Source organism: Carcharodon carcharias, chromosome 11 (assembly GCF_017639515.1).
Source record: "Carcharodon carcharias isolate sCarCar2 chromosome 11, sCarCar2.pri, whole genome shotgun sequence".
Taxonomy (NCBI): Eukaryota; Metazoa; Chordata; class Chondrichthyes; order Lamniformes; family Lamnidae; genus Carcharodon; species Carcharodon carcharias.
The window spans coordinates 72,404,540-72,428,402 of NC_054477.1; the positions used below are offsets into that span (position 1 = coordinate 72,404,540).

General features: G+C 43.4%; 1 protein-coding gene across 1 annotated transcript in view; it reads right to left on the reverse strand.

Annotated features, from left to right (window-relative positions):
• The window catches only part of LOC121284474 (PC3-like endoprotease variant B), an 893,918-nt gene extending 870,904 nt beyond the window's left edge, over positions 1–23,014 (reverse strand). Inside the window, exon 1 of the mRNA XM_041199978.1 lies at positions 22,924–23,014. Coding sequence (XP_041055912.1) covers positions 22,924–22,934 — 11 coding nt within the window. The 5' untranslated portion in view covers positions 22,935–23,014. The remainder of the gene's footprint in view (positions 1–22,923) is intronic.
• Positions 23,015–23,863: the final 849 nt, after the last annotated feature.

Genomic DNA, 23,863 nt, shown 5'->3' on the forward strand with positions numbered 1-23,863 from the left:
TGCATGTGATAGCAAAAATAACTTGTAACTCTTTCGAGTACAAACCCGTCTCCATCTGTTTCAGATGAAGTTACATTGTTTCATAGTTTGCCATTGTGAGATTTGAACTCTTGATAATCTTTTAAATGAAAACCAAATCAACAAAATTGGGATAAATCAGGCACAGCCCCTAATTCAGGTCAGTTGTAAAACCAAGGACAAAGTTTAAAGGAACCTTACAAACTTTAAATCAAAATGTGATTAAAGGGGTCAACAAAACACCCCAGTCCCCGCGGTGCCCACCGAGCACGGAAGGCCTCGAGAGTGTCAGCAGACACCGCGTGCTCCCTCTCCAGGGACATCCGGCAGCGAACGTAGCCACGGAAGAGGGACAAACAATCGGGTGGGACTCCCCCGTCGATCGCCCGCTGCCTGGACCTGTTAATGGCCAACTTGGCCAGGCCCAGGAGCAGGTTCACGAGGAGGTCCTCCTCCTTCCCGACCCCCTTCCGCACCGGGTGCCCATAGATCAGGAGCATGGGGCTGAAGTGCAAACAAAACATCAATAAAAGGTTTTTCAAGTAACTAAAAAGGGAGTGCAGCCTACAACTCCCTATGTATACATGGTCCACGGACTCCACAAGACCGCAAAAAGGGCACGTGTCCTGAGATTCCGTGAACCTATGCATCCTCTTATTATAAGGGACTGCTGCATGCAACACCCTCCAACCCAGGTCCCCGATAGAAAGTGGGAGGACACCTCTGTAGAGGGCCTCCCATTGGGGGCCTCCGCTGCCGGACGGCAACAAGGCACGCCAGGGCGTGTCCGGGCGACGGACAAGGGCGAGAAAATGGAAGGTGTGCAGCAGCAGTCCGTACAAAAAGCCCCTCTTTGCCGTGCCAAAAGGCACGGAGGGCATGTCCCCGAGGCGGCTCATATTGCGGGGCACCTGTACCCAAGGGAGGGTTCGGGGCTTGGGGCCAATGCGGAATTCTGTCCGAACAGGGGAACGTTCAGACGGAAGACCACCGCGCACCTGGGCCACCTCAAGACCCAAAATAACATCGGGTCCGAGCACGACCGTTCTCAGGTCTTGGATGGCATCGGCTGCGACCTGGACACTCACAGATGCACGTCATGCCAACTCCTGCGGGAGCATCCAGCCCAGTCCTCCGCCACCCAGCACGTCCCAGATCCTGGTCACCCCTGCGGTTAAAGCATACGAACAAGACAGAACTGGCTAGAAATTCTTCCATGTTTCAAGTTCAAACCTGTTTCCATCTGTTTCAGATGAAGTTACATTGTTTCATAGTTTGCCAGTGTGAGATTGGAACTCTTGATCTTGAGGTTACAAACCCAGTACCATAACTACTTGGCTATTTAGGCCAAGCCAAAAATAACTTGTATTTGAACAAGTTAGGGAGTCCTTCAAAGCCACTAGCACTGGAGGGAACTTGCATCTTAATCCAGGGAGTTCTCCAATTCCTGCTGGACGCTAGTAGAAAGTATTGTCCAAGGTCAAAATATGTGAATTCTGATTAAGTATTATCATGATATTCATGCTAACCAAGTAAATGCTCTTCAATTAATAAATTTATTGAGGATAAATTGTTTTACAAGACATTGGGCTAAATTTTCCGCTGCTTGGCGATGAGCGGGAGGCTAACCTGGAAGGGTGTGGGTTACTGACCCCCACCATTGAAAGATGTCCATTAATGTGTCTTGCAGGCACCAGGTGAGATGCCAGCCAACAGCAGAGAGGGACGGTGGGTATCTCGCCCAATCGGGAATGGAAGGACGGGACTTCCGGGGGCAAGCTGTGAGCTGGAAGTTGGTCACGGGCCACCCATTTAAAAGCACCCCTGGCACAGGATTGTGGCAGCTACACCAGAAATCATACATTGGAGGCTGAAGTTGTCATAACGCTGTTAAACCCATTGAAGGGGCGAGAATATATCGTTGAGCTAGAGAAACATTGCTATTGGAATCTTCTCAGTATAAGAAAATCTCTTGCCTCCTGGCATTCAGAGTCTCCTGTGGAGCAGCGCAGCTGGCTGCCGTTGCTCAGATTCAGATCAGACTCTTCATCAGATTCGGGGTTGTCTCCATCAGATCATCCTCTTCTAGGTCGGGCCAGGTTGTGCAAAGCACAGCAGGCAAAGATCATAAATGACAATCTCACAGGCTCATATTGTAGAGTGCCACTTGATCCACTCAGACATTGGAATCACAGGCCAATGGTCTGCTCAATGAGGCCTCTGGTGGATGACTGGCTTTCATTGCACCTACTCTCAGGCTCTGTCCATGGGTTCTGTGCCGGCATCATAAGCCATCTCTTTAGAGGGTATCCTCTGTACCCCAGAAGCCAGCCATCCAAATATTCTGGCCCACTGAACATCCCTGGCAGCTGTGAGTGTCTAAGGATGTAGACATTATCACTGCTGCCAGGATACCAAGTACACATCTACATTATCCATTGCATGTGGTTGCATACACGCAGGACATTAATGGAATGGTATCACTTCCTGTTTACAAATGCTTCTGGCTATCCAGAAGGCACTTTAATGGCTACATGTCTGCCTTGCATCTTTGGAAATCTCACAATGCTACCGAACTCTCTGGCTATTTAAGCCTGACTGGCGTTGTCCACACTGAATGAAATAAACTAGTGCACCCACCTGAACCGCACCTGTGACCACCTTGATGCAGTGATGTGCAGCTGGCTGCGTTATCCCACACAGGTCTCCAGGTAGAGCCTGGAAGGAGCTGGTGGCAAAAAAATTCAGGGCCACTGTGACTTTCAAGGCCACAGGCATTGGATGTCCATTTATGTTATTGAATGTGATCTCCCCAGCCAGCATGTCTCCTTAGACAGTTAGAGTCTTCTCAGGCACTGGTGCTCTTTCATTTGTAAGTATGCCAGCCTTGTCCAGTATACTGTATTGGCAGGATACTGCCTTCTCCGTTATCTGCTTTCTGTTGCTGCTGTTGCCTGCCTTCCAGAGGCCCTTACTCTGCAGCAGGTTGCTCACCTTGCTGGACCATAGGGTGCACTTGTCCCTGGCCAGCTGCCCTCCTCCTTCTCCTTCTCCTCCTCTCTGGCGGAGGAGCCTCCCACTGAATGTACAATTCCCATTAGCGACAGCGATGCTCGGCACAAATGCTGCACTGCACAATTTTCTTTGCAGCACTGCCTGCATATCCTCTTCTCTCAGGAATGGAAAACTAAGTTGCCAGCACTAGCAAGGTTGCCCAGCTTTATTATGGTAAAATCAGCTGTAGTCCCTCTTGTAGCCTTTATACTGACATTTGTAACACTTCCTGATAAATAATTTAACTCCTAAACTTGAACACTTGTTTATTAGCTTTTTAAAACTGGCGGGTGAACTGCCAATTTTAGTATCTGCCCAACTTCCACATTATGGCAGACTGAGTTTGCGAGCCCATGTCATCACACTGGATTTTACGCATGCGTGGGACAGCATCAGTCCCTATTCCAGCATGTAAAATTCAGCCCATTGCAGTCTGATCTGGTTGTCTCTGCATGTGAACTAGGATCACAGCTGAGAGCTGGACTTTCAGGATCCGATGTCATGTTCTTGTTTATTTTTTGATGGCTGAGATTTTTTCCTTTTGCATCAAGAGATATTTAAGCCACTTCTTTCACAACATTTTTGTCCTCATGAAGAATGTAAATTGTGCTGTGGGACTACAGAGTTGCTGATTTAACATTATTGCTCAACAAAGAAAAGAAGTCTAAATCTGGTAAATGCAGGTCAACTAGATTAGCATCAATTTTCAATAAACTCTTAGATTACATAATTTAATGATGGACAGGAAACAAGGAGAATAACTGGTTGTTGTTTATGCTCAAGAAGGATTGGAAGTGGTGTATCTGAGAGGTCAGTGCTAAATTCACATTTGTTTTCCTATAAATGATTTAGAATTGGGAATAGGGAGAACTATCTCAACATCTGCCAATGACATATAAATAGGGGATTTGGCAAACATGGAGGAGATAAGATAAACTTCAAAAAGTCTTAGACAGATTGGCAAACGGTCAGAAAGTTGGGGAATATACAATGTAATATGGACCAGTGTGTTATACAATACTCCAGAAAGACAGTTGATGAAGGATAGAACTGAAGCTAAACTTTACAAACTTTTTTATTATTTGCAGAATCACATATTACATGCATACACTTTGTAGCACAACAACCACTGTTTCAATCTGTGTCAATTTGTAGGGATTCAAATGAATCGCCAATTAATGTCCACCACCTGCATGCAACTAATATACAATTAACAATGTGTGAGGTAATTTATGTTCGGAGTAAAAAGAAGCAATGGGAATATAGATTCAACAAAAACATGATTAAGGATGTGAATGTACAGCGAGAGATGTAAGCCTGGAATTTCCTCTGACTGCTCCAGCTCTGCCACTGTAAGTTTGCCAGAAATCCAATTTACATGCACAGAGTTTATGCCACAATTCTGAGGACAATACAGTTATGAGGAGAGAATTAAGATGTTGATCTTATTTGCATTGGAACAGAGAAAGCCAAGAGGACATTTAATACAGATTTAAAAATTATGCAGATTTATGAGTCAATAGGCAAGGAATATTTCCTCTGGCTGAGCAGTCAGTAATGAATTTAAGATTAAATTGTTAGAAACAATTTCTTCACCTAAAACATTGTTAGAGCATGGAATATTTTGTGATAGGGAATGGTTAAGGAAAAATTAGTAAATATTTGAAGCAGAGCAATGTCGAGGGCTATGTTGAGACAATGGACAGTGGGATTAGCCCTGACTTGTTCTAGCAAAGAGCTGTAACAGGCACAATTGTTCATTGATTCAGAGCTCTATTGTGTTTCAGCATGGAAGAATACATTGAACGGTGATTTAAAACTCTTGAGAACTCTCTTAATCACAAGGCTAAAACATGGCTTTGAAGACCTGGTTTTTGGAACGATAGAAATGTGCTGCATGGAAGAAAACCATTTAACTTGGGTCCGTGTGGAAAATTAAATGCAATTTTTTTTATAAGTCTTTTCCATCTTCATATTGGGTAGTGGAGGCTAGAAAACTGAGCAAAAGAAGGAAAAATAGAGGATTTTAAACTTGTACAGAAAAGAAAAAAAAGCTAATTTGAATGAGTATGATAGTTGACATTAGTTATAAAAAAAGTTAAATTAAAAGCCGGGATCTCCTGGTTCCACCTATGCCAAGAATCATCGTCGGCGGATGGAGAATTTGACGGAGAAGTTGACTTTGGGCATTAATTTCCTGGCCAAAGTTTTATTCAGAGAATAAAGGAGTGAGCAAAGGGGAAAGCACACCATTACAAAATGAAATAAAAAGTTCCTGTGTTTTATTATTTATTTGACTGTACAACTAATAGTTTGTACATGAATCAAGTCACAACATTTAAATAGCTTTGTTCATGCAACATTATGGTACTTGAGTGGAATGCTTAAGAAACTCGTTGGTTCAGGGAAGTAAGAGTATTTCTGGATATGTTGTCATACCATTATCTTTACTAAATACCAGCCCAACCTAACAAGTTTCCCAAACCAGATACCAGGCAAATATTTATTTGAATAGTTACCATCATTTACAAGAGTGTAATGGCATATGACTCTGTCATTTAACACCATTGGCACCATCAAGCGAAGGTCTGGTGTGCTCAATTTACAGGTGGGCCAGGAGTTAAAATTCCCCAGGCCCATGCCTTGACACTCACTCCACAGGTAGCATGTTCGCTGCTCACCCTTAATTAAAATTGAAACCAATGTCTTGTAAAGTCTGGTAGAAGGCAAATGGTGCTTTGTATAATGAAAGTCTTAGTTGTTTTCATACATATGAAGTGTGAAAAATAGCAAAATATGAAAACCGCTCTAGTAAAGCTGAACCAGTCCTCGAAATGTTGAAAGTTCTCAGCAACCTCAATATATATATATATATATATATATATAATGCATAGAATGAGGAGTTAGACTGAAATATGGGCCTAGATTGTTTTTATTGCAATACACAACAGCAAAGTTGGTCACAGTAGTGATTTTGAAATTACAGAAAGAGGATGTGAGTGCTTAAGGCATGAAGTTCATTTTCTCTTGCAACATGAACTCCACACCAGGCATTTTGATTTTTTAAAATTAGGCATAGATTTTCCAAAGGGTTACCCTTGAACTTCTGTTATAATTGCCATGAAAAATTGTCGAAAAGGGCTCTGATCTCCCCAGACTGTTTGAAGTCAGGGGAAAGGTTCCTTCATTAGAGTCAATATGGCACAGAAAGGGGCCATCTGGCCCACCGAGTCCAAGCCAGAATTTCAATAGCACCATCAGAATACTAGGGACACAGAAAGCAAGAAAGAAAAGGAAGACTTGCATTTATATAGTGCTTTTCATGACCACTGAAGTGCTTTGCGGCCAATGAAGTACTTCTGATGTGTAATTGCTGTAATGTAGGAAAGGCTGAGGTCAATTTACATTCAGCAAGCTCCCACAAACAGCAATGTGATAATGGCCCAGTAATCTGTTTTTTTGTGATATTGATTGAGGGATATATATTGGCCAGGATACCAGGGATAACTTCCTTGCTCTTCTTCAAAATAGTGCCATGGTATCTTTCACATCTCTGACAGTGCACTGCTCCCTCAGTGCTGTATTGAGCGTGGAACTTGACTTTTGTGCTCAAGCCCTGGAGTGGGACTTGAATCTGGAACTTTGTGACTCAAAGGCAAGAGTGCTAACAACACAGTTAGCGCATCCATCATAATAAACTCTGATGTCACTCTGCCAAGGTAGCTGGGTGCTGAATTTTATTTATGGCCTATTGAGCACTTTATAATAGGAGTCTGAAAGAAAAAATATTTTAAACATTCAGGTTGTTGGGGGAACAGTACGGCCTGGAACCTCATTTGGACTTGTTATGACATGACAGATGATGTGTGCCAGGTGGACCAAATCCACGAGGGAAACTTGGTTGCGCTATCACAACAGTTTTGCAATTTGTATTTATTATGAGAAGATGTGTGCACTGAATTCAGGAGTAATAAGTCCACCAAGGCCTTTAGAGATTTAAAAAATTAAATTAAAATATTTATTAACAAAATAAAAGATTTCAAGCACATGAATAAGATTACAATTACTACTATAATAGCTCCTAAAATTCCTAATTAACCTGACCCCCAGTTACCCCTTTAAGGCATCAGTCCAAAGTAGCTTTTAGATTTAAAACAGAACCAGCCAGTTAACACATATCTACTAGACAGCGGAATTCCAAATGGCTTTTCCCCAACTTCAGTTTTGTTTTATAGTAGACTCATGCACAAATGGCTGGAGGCTTCATTAATGCTATTTCACACACTCCTGTTAGATCTTACATAACCTTCTTCAACATTAACTTTCATTCTCTTTTATATATGTTGCTCTCTTTTTACTACATACAGTCTATCGTTCCATATGTCTTTGAAAGTATATCTTCCTCATAATATAAAAACTTTCATGTTGCCAGTATTGTAACTAATCTTTGGGAGAAATAAACATACTCCTTAGCCTTGCTTATCTGGTCAGTTGTAAACAGACTAAGATCCCTTTGAAATCCAAATCTCTTCATTCATCCAAAAATGCAAATTCTCTTCATATCTTACATGTTAAACCAGCATCCGTGTTTACTCGTTAGCATGTCAAGCACCCAGCTTCTTTTGATGATTTCAAGCTTGCGGTTTACTTGAATCCAAATGTAATTAAATCACACAGACAGACCCAACTATACTTACCCGCATAAAACTACTTCACAATAAACCAGAAAAATATTATGAAAAATTATTATACTTTTGTCACAGATTCCACTTTTGACATGTCATCAGCCTGATTACCTAATTTACCTGAGCATAATAGCCTCCAGTTTTCTTCTTGGCTGACTTGATCAAATACTCAGACCAGAATTTTCCAGCCCCTCATGCCGGTGGCATCTTCCGGTCCTGCCGATGTAAATGGAGATTTCAGTGGCTCGCTCGCCCTGCTGTGAGGGAACCTGCTATGGGGGTGGGAGGAGGGGGGTGGGGTGCTGGAAAAATCTAGCCTCAGTATGAGGATTTAGAAATTCCCTCCCCTTGGCTACAGATCTTGTGGCACCATTTAAAAAGTACTCTACACCTCTGTTCCTCCACCCAAAGAGGATAACCTCACAATTATCCACATTATATTCCATCTGCCACATTCTTGCCCACTCACTAAGCATGTCCAAATCCACTTGAAGTGTCCTTGCATCATCCTCACAACATACATTCCCACCTAGTTTTGTGTCATCCGCAAACTTGGGAATATTACATTTGGTCGCCACATCCAAATCATTGATATAGATTGTGAATATCTGGGGCCCAAATATTGATCATTGTAGTACTCCACTAGTCACAGCCTCCTGAGAATGATCCGCTTATCTCTACTCTCTGTTTTCTGTCATTTAACCAATCCTCAATCCATGCAGTATATTACTCCCTATCCTATGTGCTCTAATTTTGTTTATTAACCTCTTGTGTGAGATCTTATCCAAACCATCTCAAAATCCAAATTTACCACTTTCACTGGTTTCCCTTATCTGTTCTACTAGCAACATCCTCAAAAAACTCTAACAGATTTTTCAAACATGATTTCCCTCCCATAAATGTTGACTCTGCCCAATCAAATCATTATTTTCTTGGAGTCCAGTTATCACTTCCTTTACAATAGATTCTTGTATTTTCCCTATGACTGACGTCAGGTAAACAGGTCTGTAATTCTCCATTTACTCTCTTCCTCCTTTCTTAGATAGTGGGGTTACATTTGCAACCTTCCAATCTGCAGGCACCATTCCAGAATCTATGGGGAGAATTTCCCCTCGTTGGAGTGGGCGCGGGTGGGCGCAGAGCCGATTGCCGCCCATGATCAGCTGCATGCCACCATTTTACATGGGGTGGGGGGGTCAATTCAGGCCCGCCCAGCGTGATGTGCACCCAGAAGCACTCAGCACTACCTGTGCAGCAGGGGGAGGAGGGAGAGTCAGAGCCTGTGCTCTTTTATGCATGCGTGGGAAAGAGCGCAGAAATCTCCCTGAGGCACGGAGCTGCCTCAGGGAGATTAAGTTCAATTTGAAACTTCAAAATAAGGAAAGTTAAGAATCATTTACACATGTCCCCTCATGTGACAGTGTCACATGAGCTGGGACATGTTTATGAATTTTGATTAAAGTTTTTATTTCATTTATAAATCCTTCATGAAACCTTATCCTGACCATGGATGAGGTTTCATGAAAAATGCAAAGGCCGCCTGGGCTCTTCACCTTAAGGTTGGACGGGCAGCCCTGACAATTGCTCCAATTAGTTTATTAATGGCCTTAACAGGCCTTTGACAGTTCGGCGGGCGCGCAGCTGACTCCGATGCATGCATGCCGAAATAAAGATTGAAATGACATGCGTCATGTTACGCGTTGGCATGCAGGGCCCTCCCCAGTATGCCGAACAGAATTTTCTGCCCCATAGAATTTTCTGCCCCATAGAATTTTCTGCCCCATAGAAAGATGACCAACAGTGCATCCACTATCTCTATAGCCACTTCTTTCAACATTCTGGGATGTAGATCATCGGGTCCCAAGGATTTATCTACTTTCAGTCCCGTTAATTTCTCCAGCACTACTTTTTACTCATACACTAATTTCTAATTTACTAATTTGCTTATACTAATTGAATCCCCTCTAGTCCCTCCACTCTCTATTATTTCTGAGACTATTATTTGTAACTTCCTCCCTGAAAACAGACACAAAGTAATTATTTAGCTTCTGTGCCATTTCCCTATTCCCCATTATAAGTTCTTCTGTCCCTGCCTTTATTGTACCCACATTTGTCTTTGTTAATCTTTTTCTTTTTACATACCTGTAGAAGATTTAAAGTCTTTTTATGTTTCTTGTTTACATTCCTATTCTATTCTTCCTTTATTTATCAGTTTCTTGGTCCTCCTTTGCTGAATTATAAAATGCTCCCACACCTCAGGCTTACTACATTTTTTGGCAACTTTGTAAGCCTCACCCTTTGATCTACTATAATCTTGAACTTCCTTTGTTAACCATGGTTGACTCACTTTTTCTATTGAGTTTTTGCACCATAAATGAATGTATATTCATTGTAAACCATGAAAGGTTGAGGGCTTGCCTCGGTACCCAAAAATGCCTTGAGAGTTGGATGTCTTGTTCAAGCAAGTGATCTTTATTATGAGCATGCACGGAGAAGCCCCATTCTCATGAGTAGGGGTTCTGCAGTATAGTGTTTGAGCAGTCAATTTATAGGTTACAAAAAGTTCACTTGACCAGCTGCTTTATCTTTAATTAAATCTTTCCACCTTATTCCCCTGATCTCACTTTTCCTTATTCACATTGTCATATGCCTCTCTGTCTCTCCTGCTGATCTCATCTCCTCTTGATTAGATCTTTCATATGACTCTTTGTTTCACAGACAAGCTTCTCTCAAGTTTTAGCAGCTTAGGTTTTACACCAAGTATCCCATGGTCCCCATTAATCAGTCTCCCCTTACAACCATGTATTAATTCTTTAAATACTAGCCTGTCTACTATCATTCCTTACAATGTATTTCCCAATCTACCTTAGCCAACTTGCCCCTCATAGCTTCATATTTTCCTTTGTTTAGATTTAAGACCCTAGTTTTGGATTGAACTGCATCATTTTGAAATTTAATGGAAAATTCCATCATAGTATGGTCATTCTTCCCTAAAGGTTCTTTGACAACAAGATTCTTAATTAGTCCTTTCTTGTTCCAAAATACTGATCTAAAATAACCAGATTTCTAGTTGGTTCCTCAACATATCGCTCTAGAAAACCATCTCATACACATTCCAGGAATTCATCCTTCACAGCATTAGTGCTCGTTAGATTTGCCCTCACAAGTATTCAAAATGGAAAAACAAGGGAGGGATGAGGTTTCCGATATTAATTTAAAAAAGATGTTTGTGCAGAATTTTCATCATCCATATGTTATGGTGACTGATTCTGATGTGTGGGCATTTTTCCCGGTGTTTACAATCTTTATTTTTGGTATTTAAATTCTTCAGTTACCTGAGGCAGCTCTCTACCTTGAGAGAACTTTCGGTGAGTGCTCCCCAGCTCCTGCACTAACTTCAGCACTTGCCCACCTTCCGCCTCCATCCCGGCAGTGCTAAGCCTTTCAGCGCGTTTTTCACGCCGGCTGACTGTTAATTGGCTAACCAGCATGAAATCGTGATCGGTGATCAGGTTTGGAAACTACAAAAGGGCTAGGCTCACATTTCCCTGGCTCTGGGCAAAAATCTGGGCCAGACAGTATGAAAGCACGAACATTCTGATGAAACTTTATAAAACACTGGTCCAGCCAAAACTTTTGGCACTGCACTTCAGTAAGGATGTGATACCCTTAGTCATTAGAAAATATTGATAAGGATGGTTCAAGAGATGAGGAATATGAAATATGCAGACATATTGGAGAAGCTGAGGTTTCTCTCCTTAAAGCAGAGAAGGTAGAGAGAAGATTTGAAAGAAGTTTTGAAAATCATGAGGGGTCCAGACAGAGTAGACAGAAAAAAAGTGCTCTGCTGATGGAAGGGATTAGTACCAGAACACGCAGATTTAATGTAATTGGCAAAACTTTTTAATGCAGTGAGGGATTGTGACCTGGAATACATTGCTTGAAAGGATAGTGAAGCAGATCCAATCATGCTTTTCAAAAGGGAACTTCAAGTACTTGAAGGAAAAACATTTTCTACAGTGAAAGGACAGAGGAATGGGTTCTTTTTCAGAGGGCTGGCTCAGGCTCAATGGGCAGAAGAGCAAACAGCAGAAACAGCATGCAATAGACAGAGCTAAGTGATCCCACAACCAACAGATTGGATCTAAGCTCTGCAGTCCAGTTGTGAAAGGTGGTAGACAATTAAACAACTAATCGGAGGAGGAGGCAGCTCCACAAATATTCCAATTCACAATGACAGGGGAGACCAACACATCAGTGCAAAAGGCATAGCTGAAGTATTTGCAACATATTCAGCCTGGAGTGCCAAGTTGATGATCCATCTTGGCTTCCTGCTGAGGTCCCAATCATCATGGATGCCAGTCTTCAGCCAATTTGATTCACTCCACATTATATCAAGAAGCAGCTGAAGGCACTGGATATTGCCAAGGTTATGGGCCCTGATAATACCCTGGCAGCAGTACTGAAGACTTATGCCCCAGAACTAACTGAGCCCCTAGCCAAGATGTTCCCTTACAGTTACAACACTGACATCTAACTGACAATGCAGAAAATTGCCCAAGTACGCCTTGTCCATCAAAAGCAGGGCAAATCCATTCTGACCAATTACTGCCCCAACAGTCTATTCTCCATCATCAGCAAAGTGATAGAAAGTGTCATCAACAGTGCTATCAGCACTAACCTGCTCACCGATGCTCAGTTTGGGTTCCACCAGGGCCATTCAGCTCCTGGCCTCATTATAGGCTTGGTTTAAATATGCAAAAGAGCCAAATTCCAGAGGTGAGGTGAGAGTGACTGCTCTTAACATCAAGTCAGAATTTGACCGAGTGTGGCATTAAGGAACCCTAGCAAAATTGAGGTCAATGAGAATCGGAGAAACTCTCAACTGGTTTGACTCATACCCACTATAAAGGAAGATGGCTGTTGGAGGCCAATCATTTCAGTCTCAGGACATTGCTGCAGGTGTTCCTTAGGGTAGTGCTTAGGTCCAACCATCTTCAGCTGCTTCATCAATGACCTTTCCTCCACTATAAGGTCAGAGTGGAGATGTTCATTGATGATTGCATAATATTCAATACCATTTGGCGGCGACTCAGATACTGAAGTGACCCATAGTGCCGATATGCAGCAAGATCTGAACAACATTCAGGCTTGGGTTGATGAGTGCCAAGTAACATTCATGCCATAAGATTGTCAGGCAATGGCCATCTCCAACAAGGGAGAATCTAACCATCTCCCTTGACATTATAAGGCATTACTATTGCTGAATCCTTGGGGTTACCATAGAACCCAAACTAAACCAGACTAGCCATATAAATACTGTGGCTATAAGAACAAGTCAGAGGTTGAGAATTCTGTAGTGAGTGATTCAGCTTCTGACTCTCCAAAGCCTGCCCACCATCTACAAGGCACAAGTCAGGAGTGTGACAGAATACTCTCCATTTGCCTGGATGAGTGTAGCTCCAACAACACTCAAGAAGCTTGACACCATCCAGGACAAAGCAGTTTCCTGGATCGGCACCCTATCCAATACCTTAAACAATCACTTCCTCCTCTACAGATGCACAGTGGCAGCAGTGTGTGCCATATACAAGACTCACTGCAGCAACTCACCAAGGCTTCTTTGCATCCAAATGTACGATATCTACCACTTAGAAGGGCAAGGGCAGCCAACGCATGAGAACACCACCACCTCAAGCTCTCAGGCAAGCCACACACTTGACTTGGAGCTATAACACCGTTCCTTCCCTGTCACTGGATCAAAACTTGGAACCCTCTTCCTTTTTGCACTGTAGGTGTACTTACACCAGATGGACTGCAGTGGTTTAAGAATGTGGTTCACCACATTTTCTCGAGGGCAATTAGAGATGAGCAACAAATGCTAGCCTAGCCAGTGACACACATCGCACTAAAGAATAATAATAAAATAAGATCTCCTTCCATGACCATTCTAGAATTCGATGATTTTATAGTTATTCAACATGAATTCAGGGATAATCAGTGCAATGTGATATTCTTCCTGTTTGTAGCCTCAAGTAGAATGTTTCACTTCCATAAATATTTGTTACTTTTAGGCAGCAGCACAATATTTTGTCAGCTGGTTTTGCTGTTAAATCTTTTTCCAGGTGTTAAATAGAAATAACATCTTAATGATTATTTAGTAAATAAACCTGCATGTGCTATCACAATATAAAGTTTCGGCAGTTTGATGCTGCAATATTAAAACTAATTGATAGCTGATTGAAAATGGCAAGAATTAGCAATCATTCCTGGAAGTTGTTCTGTAAACATATATAAAAATGTAAATACTGATGACAAAATTTCATTGTAAGGGGGAGCATATTTTGTATGAATTCTTTTTAATGTACATTCTGAATAAATGTAAAACCATTGTGGAAATTCAGCTAAATATATTTGTTTTAATTTATTCATTCATGGGATGTGGACATCACTGACAAGGTCAATATTTAATGTCTATCCTTAATTCCACTTGAGAAGGTGATGGTGAGCTGCCTTCTTGAGTCACTGCAGTACAAATGGTGTAGGTACATCCACAGTGCTGATTTCAAGTCAAGATGGTGGGTAGGGGAACTACCAGGCTGTTGTATTCCTATCCCAGCTGCCCTCATGTGCTTAGGTGGCAAAGGTCACACGTTTGTAAAGTGCTGTTAAAGAAAGCTTAATGAGCACCTACAGTGCATCCTGTAGATGGTACACACTGCAGCCACAGTGGACCACTGCTGGAGGGAATGAATGCTTAAGGTGGTGGATGGGGTGCCAATCAACTGTTTTGGCCTGGATAGTGTTAAGTTTTTTGGATGCTGTTGAAGCTGTACTCATCCAGGCAAGTGGAAAGTATCCCAGCACACTCCTGACATGTACAAGCTTTGGGGAATCAGGCGAGTTACTCACCACAGAATTCTTAGCCTCTGACCTGCTCTTGTAACCACAGTATTTATATGGCTGGTCCAGTTAAGTTTCTGGTCAATGGTAACCCCCAGGTTGTTGATCTTGGGGGATTCAGTAATGGTAATGCCATTGAACGTCAAGGGGTGATGGTTGGATTCTCTCTTGTTGCGGATGGTCATTGCCTGGAACTTGTGTGGCGTGCTTGTTATTTGTCACTTATCAGCCCAAGTCTGAACGTTGTCCAGGTCTTGCTGCAAATGGACACAGACTGCTTCAGCATCTGAGGAGTTGTCAATGGCGCTGAACACAGAGCAAATATCAGTGAAAATCCCCACTTCTGCCCTTATTATGAATGGAAGGTCATTGAAGCAGCTGCGGATGGTTGGGCCTAGGAAGCTACCCTGAATAACTCCAGCAGTGATGTCCTGGGTAAGATGGTTGGCCTCCAACAAGCATAACCATCCTCCTTTGTGCTAGGTATGACTCCAACAAGCTTTTCCATGATTGCCATTTATTTCAATTTTATAAGGCTCCTTGATGCCACTCTCGATCAAATGCTGGCTTGATCTCATCTAACCTTTGGAATTCAGCTTTTTTGTCCATGTTTGTACCAAGACTGTAATGAAGTTTGAATCCAGGTGGTCCTGGTGGAATCCACCCTGAGTACCTGTGAGTAGGTTATTTGTCAGTCAGTGCTGCTTGATTATCAATCATGTTAAAGTCCCACCGTGCCAAGTCTGGGCCTTATTTCTCTGTGTCCTTCCTTGATTCAATGCTGTGATTTGTAGTGCCTGAAAGGAGGCTCTCTTCCTCAACCATGTGAAAATGAAATCTGCCACAGAGAGCAAGAAGGGATTGCTCAGAAGGTGAACAGTAGGATTATGGTGCCATGTTCTTGGATTCAGTCCCCCAAACAGTTTAGTGACTTAAGCAGGTCACAAAAGGTAAGTACAGTGGGACATTCACTCACATCCTGATGTGTGCATCACCCCAAATCTCTCACTTGGCCTTCTCAAGCCTTGACCTGCACATCACTCCTCACACCAACTGACCTTGAGCATGCACCCATCTGTCTGTCTATGTACTTCCTCACATTGACATCTGTCCATCTGCCATTGACACTCACCCTCATCTTAATGCTATGTTGTGTCTCTCCTTCATACTCACCCTGAACAAATGTTGCCAATCTATCTGTTTCACAGATTCCCTGACTGTCGTGTATAGATCGCTTCTTTTTCTCCTTGCAGGAGAGGAGAGCACAGAACATCAGGGAGAGGCAGACAAAACTGGAGGTCAGTAATCTCAGCTCCAGGACATCACTGCAGGAGTACCTCAGGGTAGTGTCCTCAGCTGAGCCATCTTCAGATGCTTCATCTATGACCTTCCTTCCATCATAAGGTCAGAAGTGGGGATGTTCGCTGATGATTACACAATGTTCAGCACCATTCACGATTCTCAGACACAGAAGCAATCCATGTCCAACAAGACCTGGACAATATCCAGGGTTGGGCTGACAAGTGGCAAGTAATATTCACACCACACAAGTGACAGGCAATGACCATCTCCAACAAGAGAGAATCCAACATTCACCCCTTGATATTCAATGGCATTACCATTACTGAATCCCCCATGATCAACATCCTGGGGGTTACCATTGACAAGAAACTGAACTGGACTAGCCATATAAATACTGTGGCTACAAGAGCAGGTCAGATGCTTGGAATACTGCGGTGAATAACTCATCTCCTGACTCCTAAAAGCCTGTCCACTATCTACAAGGCACAAGCAGGAGTGTGATGAAACACTCCCCACTTGCCTGGATGAGTGCAGCTCCCACAACACTCAAGAAGCTTGACACTGTCCAGGACAAAGCAGCCCACTTAATTGGCACCACATCTACAAACATTCACTCCCTCCACTACCGACACACTGTAGCAGCAGTGTGTACCATCTACAAGATGCACTGCAGGAATTCACCAAGGCTCCTTAGGCAGCACCTTCAAACCCACAACCACTACCACCTAGAAGGACAAGGGCAGCAGATAGATGGGATCACCAAAACCTGTATCAAGCACAATCCAATGGCTCCAACGTAGAGCATGAGGCACTCACTCTGGTATTTGGGAACACCACCACCTGGAAGTTCCTCTCCAAGTCACACATCACCGTTACTTGGAAATATATTGTCGTTCCGTCACTGTCGCTGGGTCAAAATCCTGGAATTCTCTCCCTAACAGCACTGTGGGTGTACCTACACCACATGGACTGCAGCGGTTCAAGAAGGCAGCTCACCACCAACTTCTCAATGGCAACTAGGGATGGGCAATAAATGCTGGCCCAGCCAGTGACGCCCACAGCCTATGAATGAATAAAACAAATATAGACAATGGGCATGGCACCCTCACACATAGAGGCCATAGAAGTCAGTCATCATGAGCAGCCGAAGACGAGAGGGAGGGCAAAAGGCCAGTAGGAAGAGACTGCTGCACACACACAGGAAAGAGGAGCAGGAGCGGCAGGACAACCATGTATTACCCTGTAGGAAGGGTGTACAGACTAGGACATCCTACATGAATTTGAGGGAGAACTAGTGTCAAAGGCGACAGGTGAGGTGGTGACAGACATAGGTCACATGATCCAGCAGCAACTCGAGCCACAACACATCAACCCCCATGCCTTGCCAGTGGCTGCAAAGGTAACCAGGATCTTTCCAGGGCTCATCATTCCAGCAACTGCTGTGCCAATGGTGATACATTCGTGTTAAGGGTACACAGCTACTCATGTATTTCGTGAATGTCAGTACTCACATTCTGAGCTGACTGATCCAGGCTACTGAGGGAGGCTTGCACCCTTTCCTGGCCGAGACTCTGCTCTTGCATCCACTCCGAGTGTTGCTGCATGTGTCCCTCCATGAGATTGGCCAATTTCTCATGGTCAGAGCTCACGTGGCTGAGGCCCCAGAACAATGTGGAGCTCATGACAGTGATTGACTCCTCTATTCACAGCCCTAGAGCTCCCACTGCCTCAGAGAATTCTGCCAGATGTTCATACATCTGCTGCTGATGTTCTAAATATTGTGCTGCAAAAGGTGACTCCTGAGGCTCCCCGTTCCTGCCCACTAGAGCATCATTGTGGCTTTCCTCCCTTCTCTGAGGGAGACTGTGCACAGGTGCCTCTGACTCTGATGTCTCCTTCTGCACACTGGTGAGGTGCCTTTCACCCTGTGCCACTGACTCTATACACAACCTACATCCCTGAAGTGTGCTAGTATCTGAGTTAGCGCAGTGTGATGTGATGCTGCCTCCTTGGATATCTCCTCCCCCTGATGCCCAAGGGATGATCTGGCCCAGAGTGAGGTGGGGTGGCAGTGGGTGTGGGGCTGGGAGTTGTGTGGTAAGGGAGCAGAGCTGGGACCAGTGTGAGACACAAAAGGAGTTATTTAGGTATAGCCATATAGCCATTCTCATTGTGAAATCAAGCTCTGATGCACGCCACTGCTTTAACCATCCTTGTGATGCCATCCTTGCACTCCCTCTTGTGCTAATGTCCCATTGTGCTCAGTGAAGTGACAGCATGAGCTCACCACTACCAACATGTGCCAAGGTGATTTAACTAGTGCCTTTATCAAATGCTACCAGCGATTCACCTTCACAACAGGCAGCTGTTCTGACACCCTGGCAATCTCCATGGCCATCTGTTCAATGGAATGTATGCGACTCAGCCAGGCTGACCTACCCCTAGTCTGTGCCATCTCTGTGGTGTTTGCTCTTTTGGTGAATCGCGACTTCTGTGCCTGAATAATGCGCAATCAAATTTTGAGCCCCGAGGCTTATCTCTGAGCTTTTAGGAAAGCAGGATAAAATTTTCAATGAGCAGTTTAGGACAAAAATGAAAACTTGAGTATTGTTGAAAGAAAATACATTTTGTCGAAGCTTTTTGTCTTGCACTCATCAGGACAATTCACAAGAATACAATATAAGGGAAAACAACAACTTTGTACTGTATGAAAAGAGAGTGCTGACTGGTTGGCAAGTGTGCTCTACTAGGTGAAGGCATTGCCATGGAGAATGTACCTAGTGATGATGACTGACAGTTAACTGCCAAGCATTGTTTGAAATTTAAACAAGGCAGCTTGACTCAGATTGGTCAAGGCATTACCCTGAGGAATGAACCAGCAAATGGCTATCACATTTTGTTTAGCTGAAACAGGCACAATGTGTGTACATGTTCTTTCTGTCTACAAAGACTAGGGCTCTGTAGATTAATGTGTGCAGCTGCCAGTACACACAAATGCGAGCCTAACTGACAATCTTAAATTGGTTGTCAGTGTAATTCTTAGCACACTGAGGATTATTTAGCAAATGTTGTCCAATTGCGGAATCACATCTAATGTTGGACTTTGTGCTTTGAGTTTCGCAAACTGAGGCTGGTTGGGTACAGTCTGTACCCTGCCACTGCAAACAATGGAAGGGACATGCTGTTTGATATGATCCGTCAGTCTTTGGGATGCATGGCTGGAACTGAAATTCATTTAACATATTACTCATTTGTGTGATAGACAGAACGTCATTTTGGCTTGATGGTAGCATCCTGTTAGTGGTGAATACCACTCATGTTACTACTGCATAGTAACAGCATGAAACAGCTAGCTTCACTTATTGCGCAAAGTTTTGAGATACCTTGCTTTTCCAGGGTAATCAGAGGTAGACAGGGCACTTTTCAAGGCTGAAAGTGACGACCTTAGGCCCATTCATGAATTTGTGCAATATACAACATGAAATGAGCTGATCAGTGTATCCGTTATCCTGCAAGATGCCTTTGATACACCCTATTTCTGCATCAAGCTTGCATGGTGGGCAAATGGCTTGGGCCCTATTTACGAGATTGCCAATAAGCTCAAGTTTAAAGCACGTGGAACTATAAGAATCCCAACGTGTGTATTGGCCAATGAAGGTAGGCTTATGGTAGACCATGGTAGAGAATCCCCTGGCAGATTTCTTAACTAGCACATCAAGGAAAGGGAGTCCATTTGACTGCTCCATTTCAAAGGTGAATTTGAGTGCAGGATGGAGCCCATTGAGACATGTAAGGAAATTATTACATGCAGCTGCTAATTTAAATATAGCAAACATATCCACATATTGGAAATATGCAAGTGGTAGGAGGTTAGGTGTCATTCCATCAAGGACACATTTCTCATGGAACCAAACAAAGATGTTAGTGAGAGCTGGGCCTAGAGTGAATCCCATGGCAACACCATCTATTTGAGCATACATGGTGTCATTAAAATTAAACTCAACTGTGTGAGCTGCCGAGTTCATAAATTGGATGAATACTGATTCATGCAATGGTGGCAGGTTCAGATTGCCATGATATAGTGCTGCCGTGCAAACATCTATGGCTTCCTTAAGTGGAACGTTGGTGAATAGGCTAGCAATGTCGAATGAGCACACGGACACAGCATTGCTATCAGTAAGGTCTTCGCAAATGTGAAGTAGTTTTTCGCTGTGTATATGGGAAACTTGTTCAAAACTGGTTGTAGCAACTCACCCAACAATTTGGCCAATTCATGTTGTGCAGAACTGGTCAAGGTTAAGATAAGATGTAAAGGGACATCACTTCTGTGTACCTTGGGCAGCCCATACATACACGGATGCAGCGAACTTTGAAGATGAACCCTGTCACCTGTACCACACGGCAGCTCATCGCTCTTACACAAGTCCAGTAAGTGTTTTTTTGAGCTTACTTTTGAGCAAGGCTGTTCGGTCATGTTGAGCCGCAGGTCCAATGGATACAAATTTGGACTGTCATTAAGAATAGCTTGTGTTTTGTTGATATAGTCACACTTGTTAAGGATGATTAGTCCCAGCCCTTTGTCAGGTTTACTGATGTGTCTGTCCGGGTTGGTTTTAAGGCCTCACAATGCTGTAAGACATTCACGTTCTATGTGAAAATCAGACAGGCTGTTTGGAATCCCGCAATATCTATGCACTAGATCAGCTAGGCACGCTTTCAAGGATTCAACATCTTCATTGGATGCTGTTTTGTGGTGGGATAGTTGGTACTAGAGAAGTTCAAATTCAGCAAACACCTCTTCCTGATGGATTTGAGATAAAGGCACAACAAAATTGAAACCATGCGCAAGACTAAACTCCTCGCTTTCTGAGAATATGTGATCAGAGGGATTTGTTACATGTTTAGTGGCTTCATTAATTGTGTTGCCTAAGTACTTCCACTTAAGTGAGTATACGTTGTGGATGTGTTTCAAACGGATACTGTTTATCCTGAAGCAATATAGCAGCATAAACGGATCAAATCAAAAGGTGAAAGAAATTTGTACACGTCAGACCAAGCGCAGTGTATGGCATGGCATAACTTAGTAACCGCATGACCAGTCTGTTCAATTTCATCTCGCATAAACATCCGCTCGATCATGGGACTGTGTCTCGCTTTAGCATTTTCAAAATATTGGAAATGAAACTGGCACAACCTTGTTTTTAATACAGTCTTGGAGAGGTTGCTAGATATCTTACCTGTTCTTAGCTTACCTGTAAGTCAGACTATGTTATTGACTTAAAAATGAAAACCCTGAGGAGTTAGCAGTAAGCAGGCTTAAGTGTTAAAATTGAATTGATCAGACAAATCAGAAAACAATCAGAGTTAATTGAAAATATAACGTATTTGCATTTTTTCTGTCTTGTTTTATTAACATGAAAGGTTCTACAAATTTTCAAACCATTGAATAAACTTTTGAGGGATCATTTGTTCCAAATATGGCTGTGCTGGTTTATTTTAAACAGCCAATTTATTTCTGACTACATGCTTAAAATTTTACAAGACTTTGAGCTTATAATTTGCTTTGTACAGTAAAATTACCCTCCAAATTTTAAGCAGTTTTTCACTGAGCAATAACAGCTAGCAACAGATAAAAAGGCTCTTCAGTGACCAGGCAAGGTAGATATCGGTAGGTGTAAGAAGACAGAGGAGGCCCAATTTTCCTTAACTTTGCTCTGAAGGAATACTCAATTTCCCAGCAGCAAAGGTCAGGAAAAATTGTCGGAGTTGCGGACCACTGGGCCCCCACCCTTTTGCAGAGCTCTGGGATTCTTGGGTTTAGTTGAGTGTTGGGGTTGGGTGTTGGGGTACGTATATCTTGGCCTGTGGAAACAACAGATACAGGCCAAGATACAAGTATGGTCATGAGCCAGGAGAGGGGACAGCCCCCGTCTTCTTCATCAACATATATGTTATTTGCTTGCTGGGTGCCGTAGGATAGGGATGCTGTAGAAACCTTGTCACTTATGGCCTGCCTCAGGTTCCTGTCAAATGGAGATCGGGTGCCAGGGTAAACTGAAGACAGCAAAGTGGAATCATCTTCAAAAAGTTTGTCACCCACAGGATTATCCAATTTTCAATTTTTGGCAGTCATACAGTCCAGATCACTGAAGCCTGCAGTTCCCCATGATTTGTCTTCACGGGCTGCTGGCATTGACCCCTGCCAGGTGTTAAATGCAAGTCAGATTTGCCCACCACACACCCCCCCCCCCAACCCTTCACTTCGCCCAACACCTGCATGCCCAATTTAAATTGCATAGGAAATTTCAATGATCCTGAGTGCTTCAGAGGGACAGGATATGAAAATCTGCCCTGCAGTGTTGGTAAATTGAATTGGGAATGGGACAGGTGTTTGACAGAGGTACATTGCAGAGTATCGTGAAATAATGTACATAATGGCCATGTGGAATGGGATGGTCTCTTATCGTTCACAGTTTCCAATTCATAGACCCTTTATCAAACAAATTTAGCTGGATTGTATAGGCATCATGGTAGGAGGCCAACTACACTATCAAAATAACATGGGTAAGCAATAAACACCATAACAAACAAATTTTGATTGCAACAGATGCTGAACAGGTAGACTTCCTGTCCATTCCTTTTAATGCTCACAGATGTAAAAAAAATAGTCACTAAGTTGCCTGAGAATTCCTCTTCTGAAGAAATACTGGGAAGTCTTCCAAATAATCTAATTCCCTGCTTATGATTAATTAGAACCACATAGAGATAGAAGTCTTGCAGGTAAACTTATGGCTTGGAAAGGTTTCACATCTAATAAACAGAGCTCAAAGGGATACATCACCTTTAAGATTCTCTGCCAAAACAGTCCAAGATAAACAACCTAAATCTACTTATCCACATGAATCGAAGCTGCTATTGTACTTAACTGCTATGTAATAATATAAACACAAAAGTAACATACCCTGTCCTCATTTCTGTTATTGTGGGCAGAGTATTATTAAAGTCGCCACAGAATTGTACCAGGGTGAGCGTGCGATCTCTTTAAAGGAAGCTGGTTAAAAAAAAGCTGATGTGGCAAGATTTAAAACACAGTCCTTTGTTGTGTGTCTGGCAATGATTAGATTAATTTATGACAAGACATAGGCGGGATTTTCTGTGCCTACGGGTGTTGGGTGTGTTTGGGGGCGTGAGTGGATAATATGGCATAATCGACTTCACAACGGCGTGAAAACAGTTTGCGATTTTCCGCTTAGCCCACTGATGGTGGGCCGCATTCTCCACCATCGGACATTGGGAACCTTAGTGTAATCACATCAGCATATCATTATTAGCCTGCCCGCCGGAATTGTCCCCCACCCTGGCTGGATCATCCATCCATGTTGGCGGGAAAACATGCTGGTGCAGGATACGTCTCGACAAGTGCGAAGTGCAGAAGTTGGGACTTACCCGCCAGGGTTTGCAGACATCCGAGGAGGAGAAGATGCTGGAGAGCAACGGCACACTGGAGGAATGTCCATGGCATGCTGGGTGGATTCTCAGGGACATGGCTCTGCTGCAGAGCAGCGCACGGAAGTTGGAAAGTCACCGTTGATGCTTACAATGGATGATTGTCGAGGGGATGGGAGAGGAAGGTCTGGGATCGACTGGGAAAGGAAGAAGTATTGGCAGGGCGGGGTGGGGGAGTGAAGCTGTCAGCATCGCTGAGGTTGGGAGGGGAGAATGAAGGTGTCAGGATGGGGTGAGGTCGGGGGGGGGGGAAATGTAGGTGTCATGGGGGGAGGTTGGGAGGGGGGGAAGGAGAACGGGGGAGGAGGGGGAGGGAGAACGGGGGTGGAGGGGTTAATGGGGGACAAGGCAGCAACAGGGAAGTAAGGGGGGTGGAAGGTGCAAGGGAGGAGTGC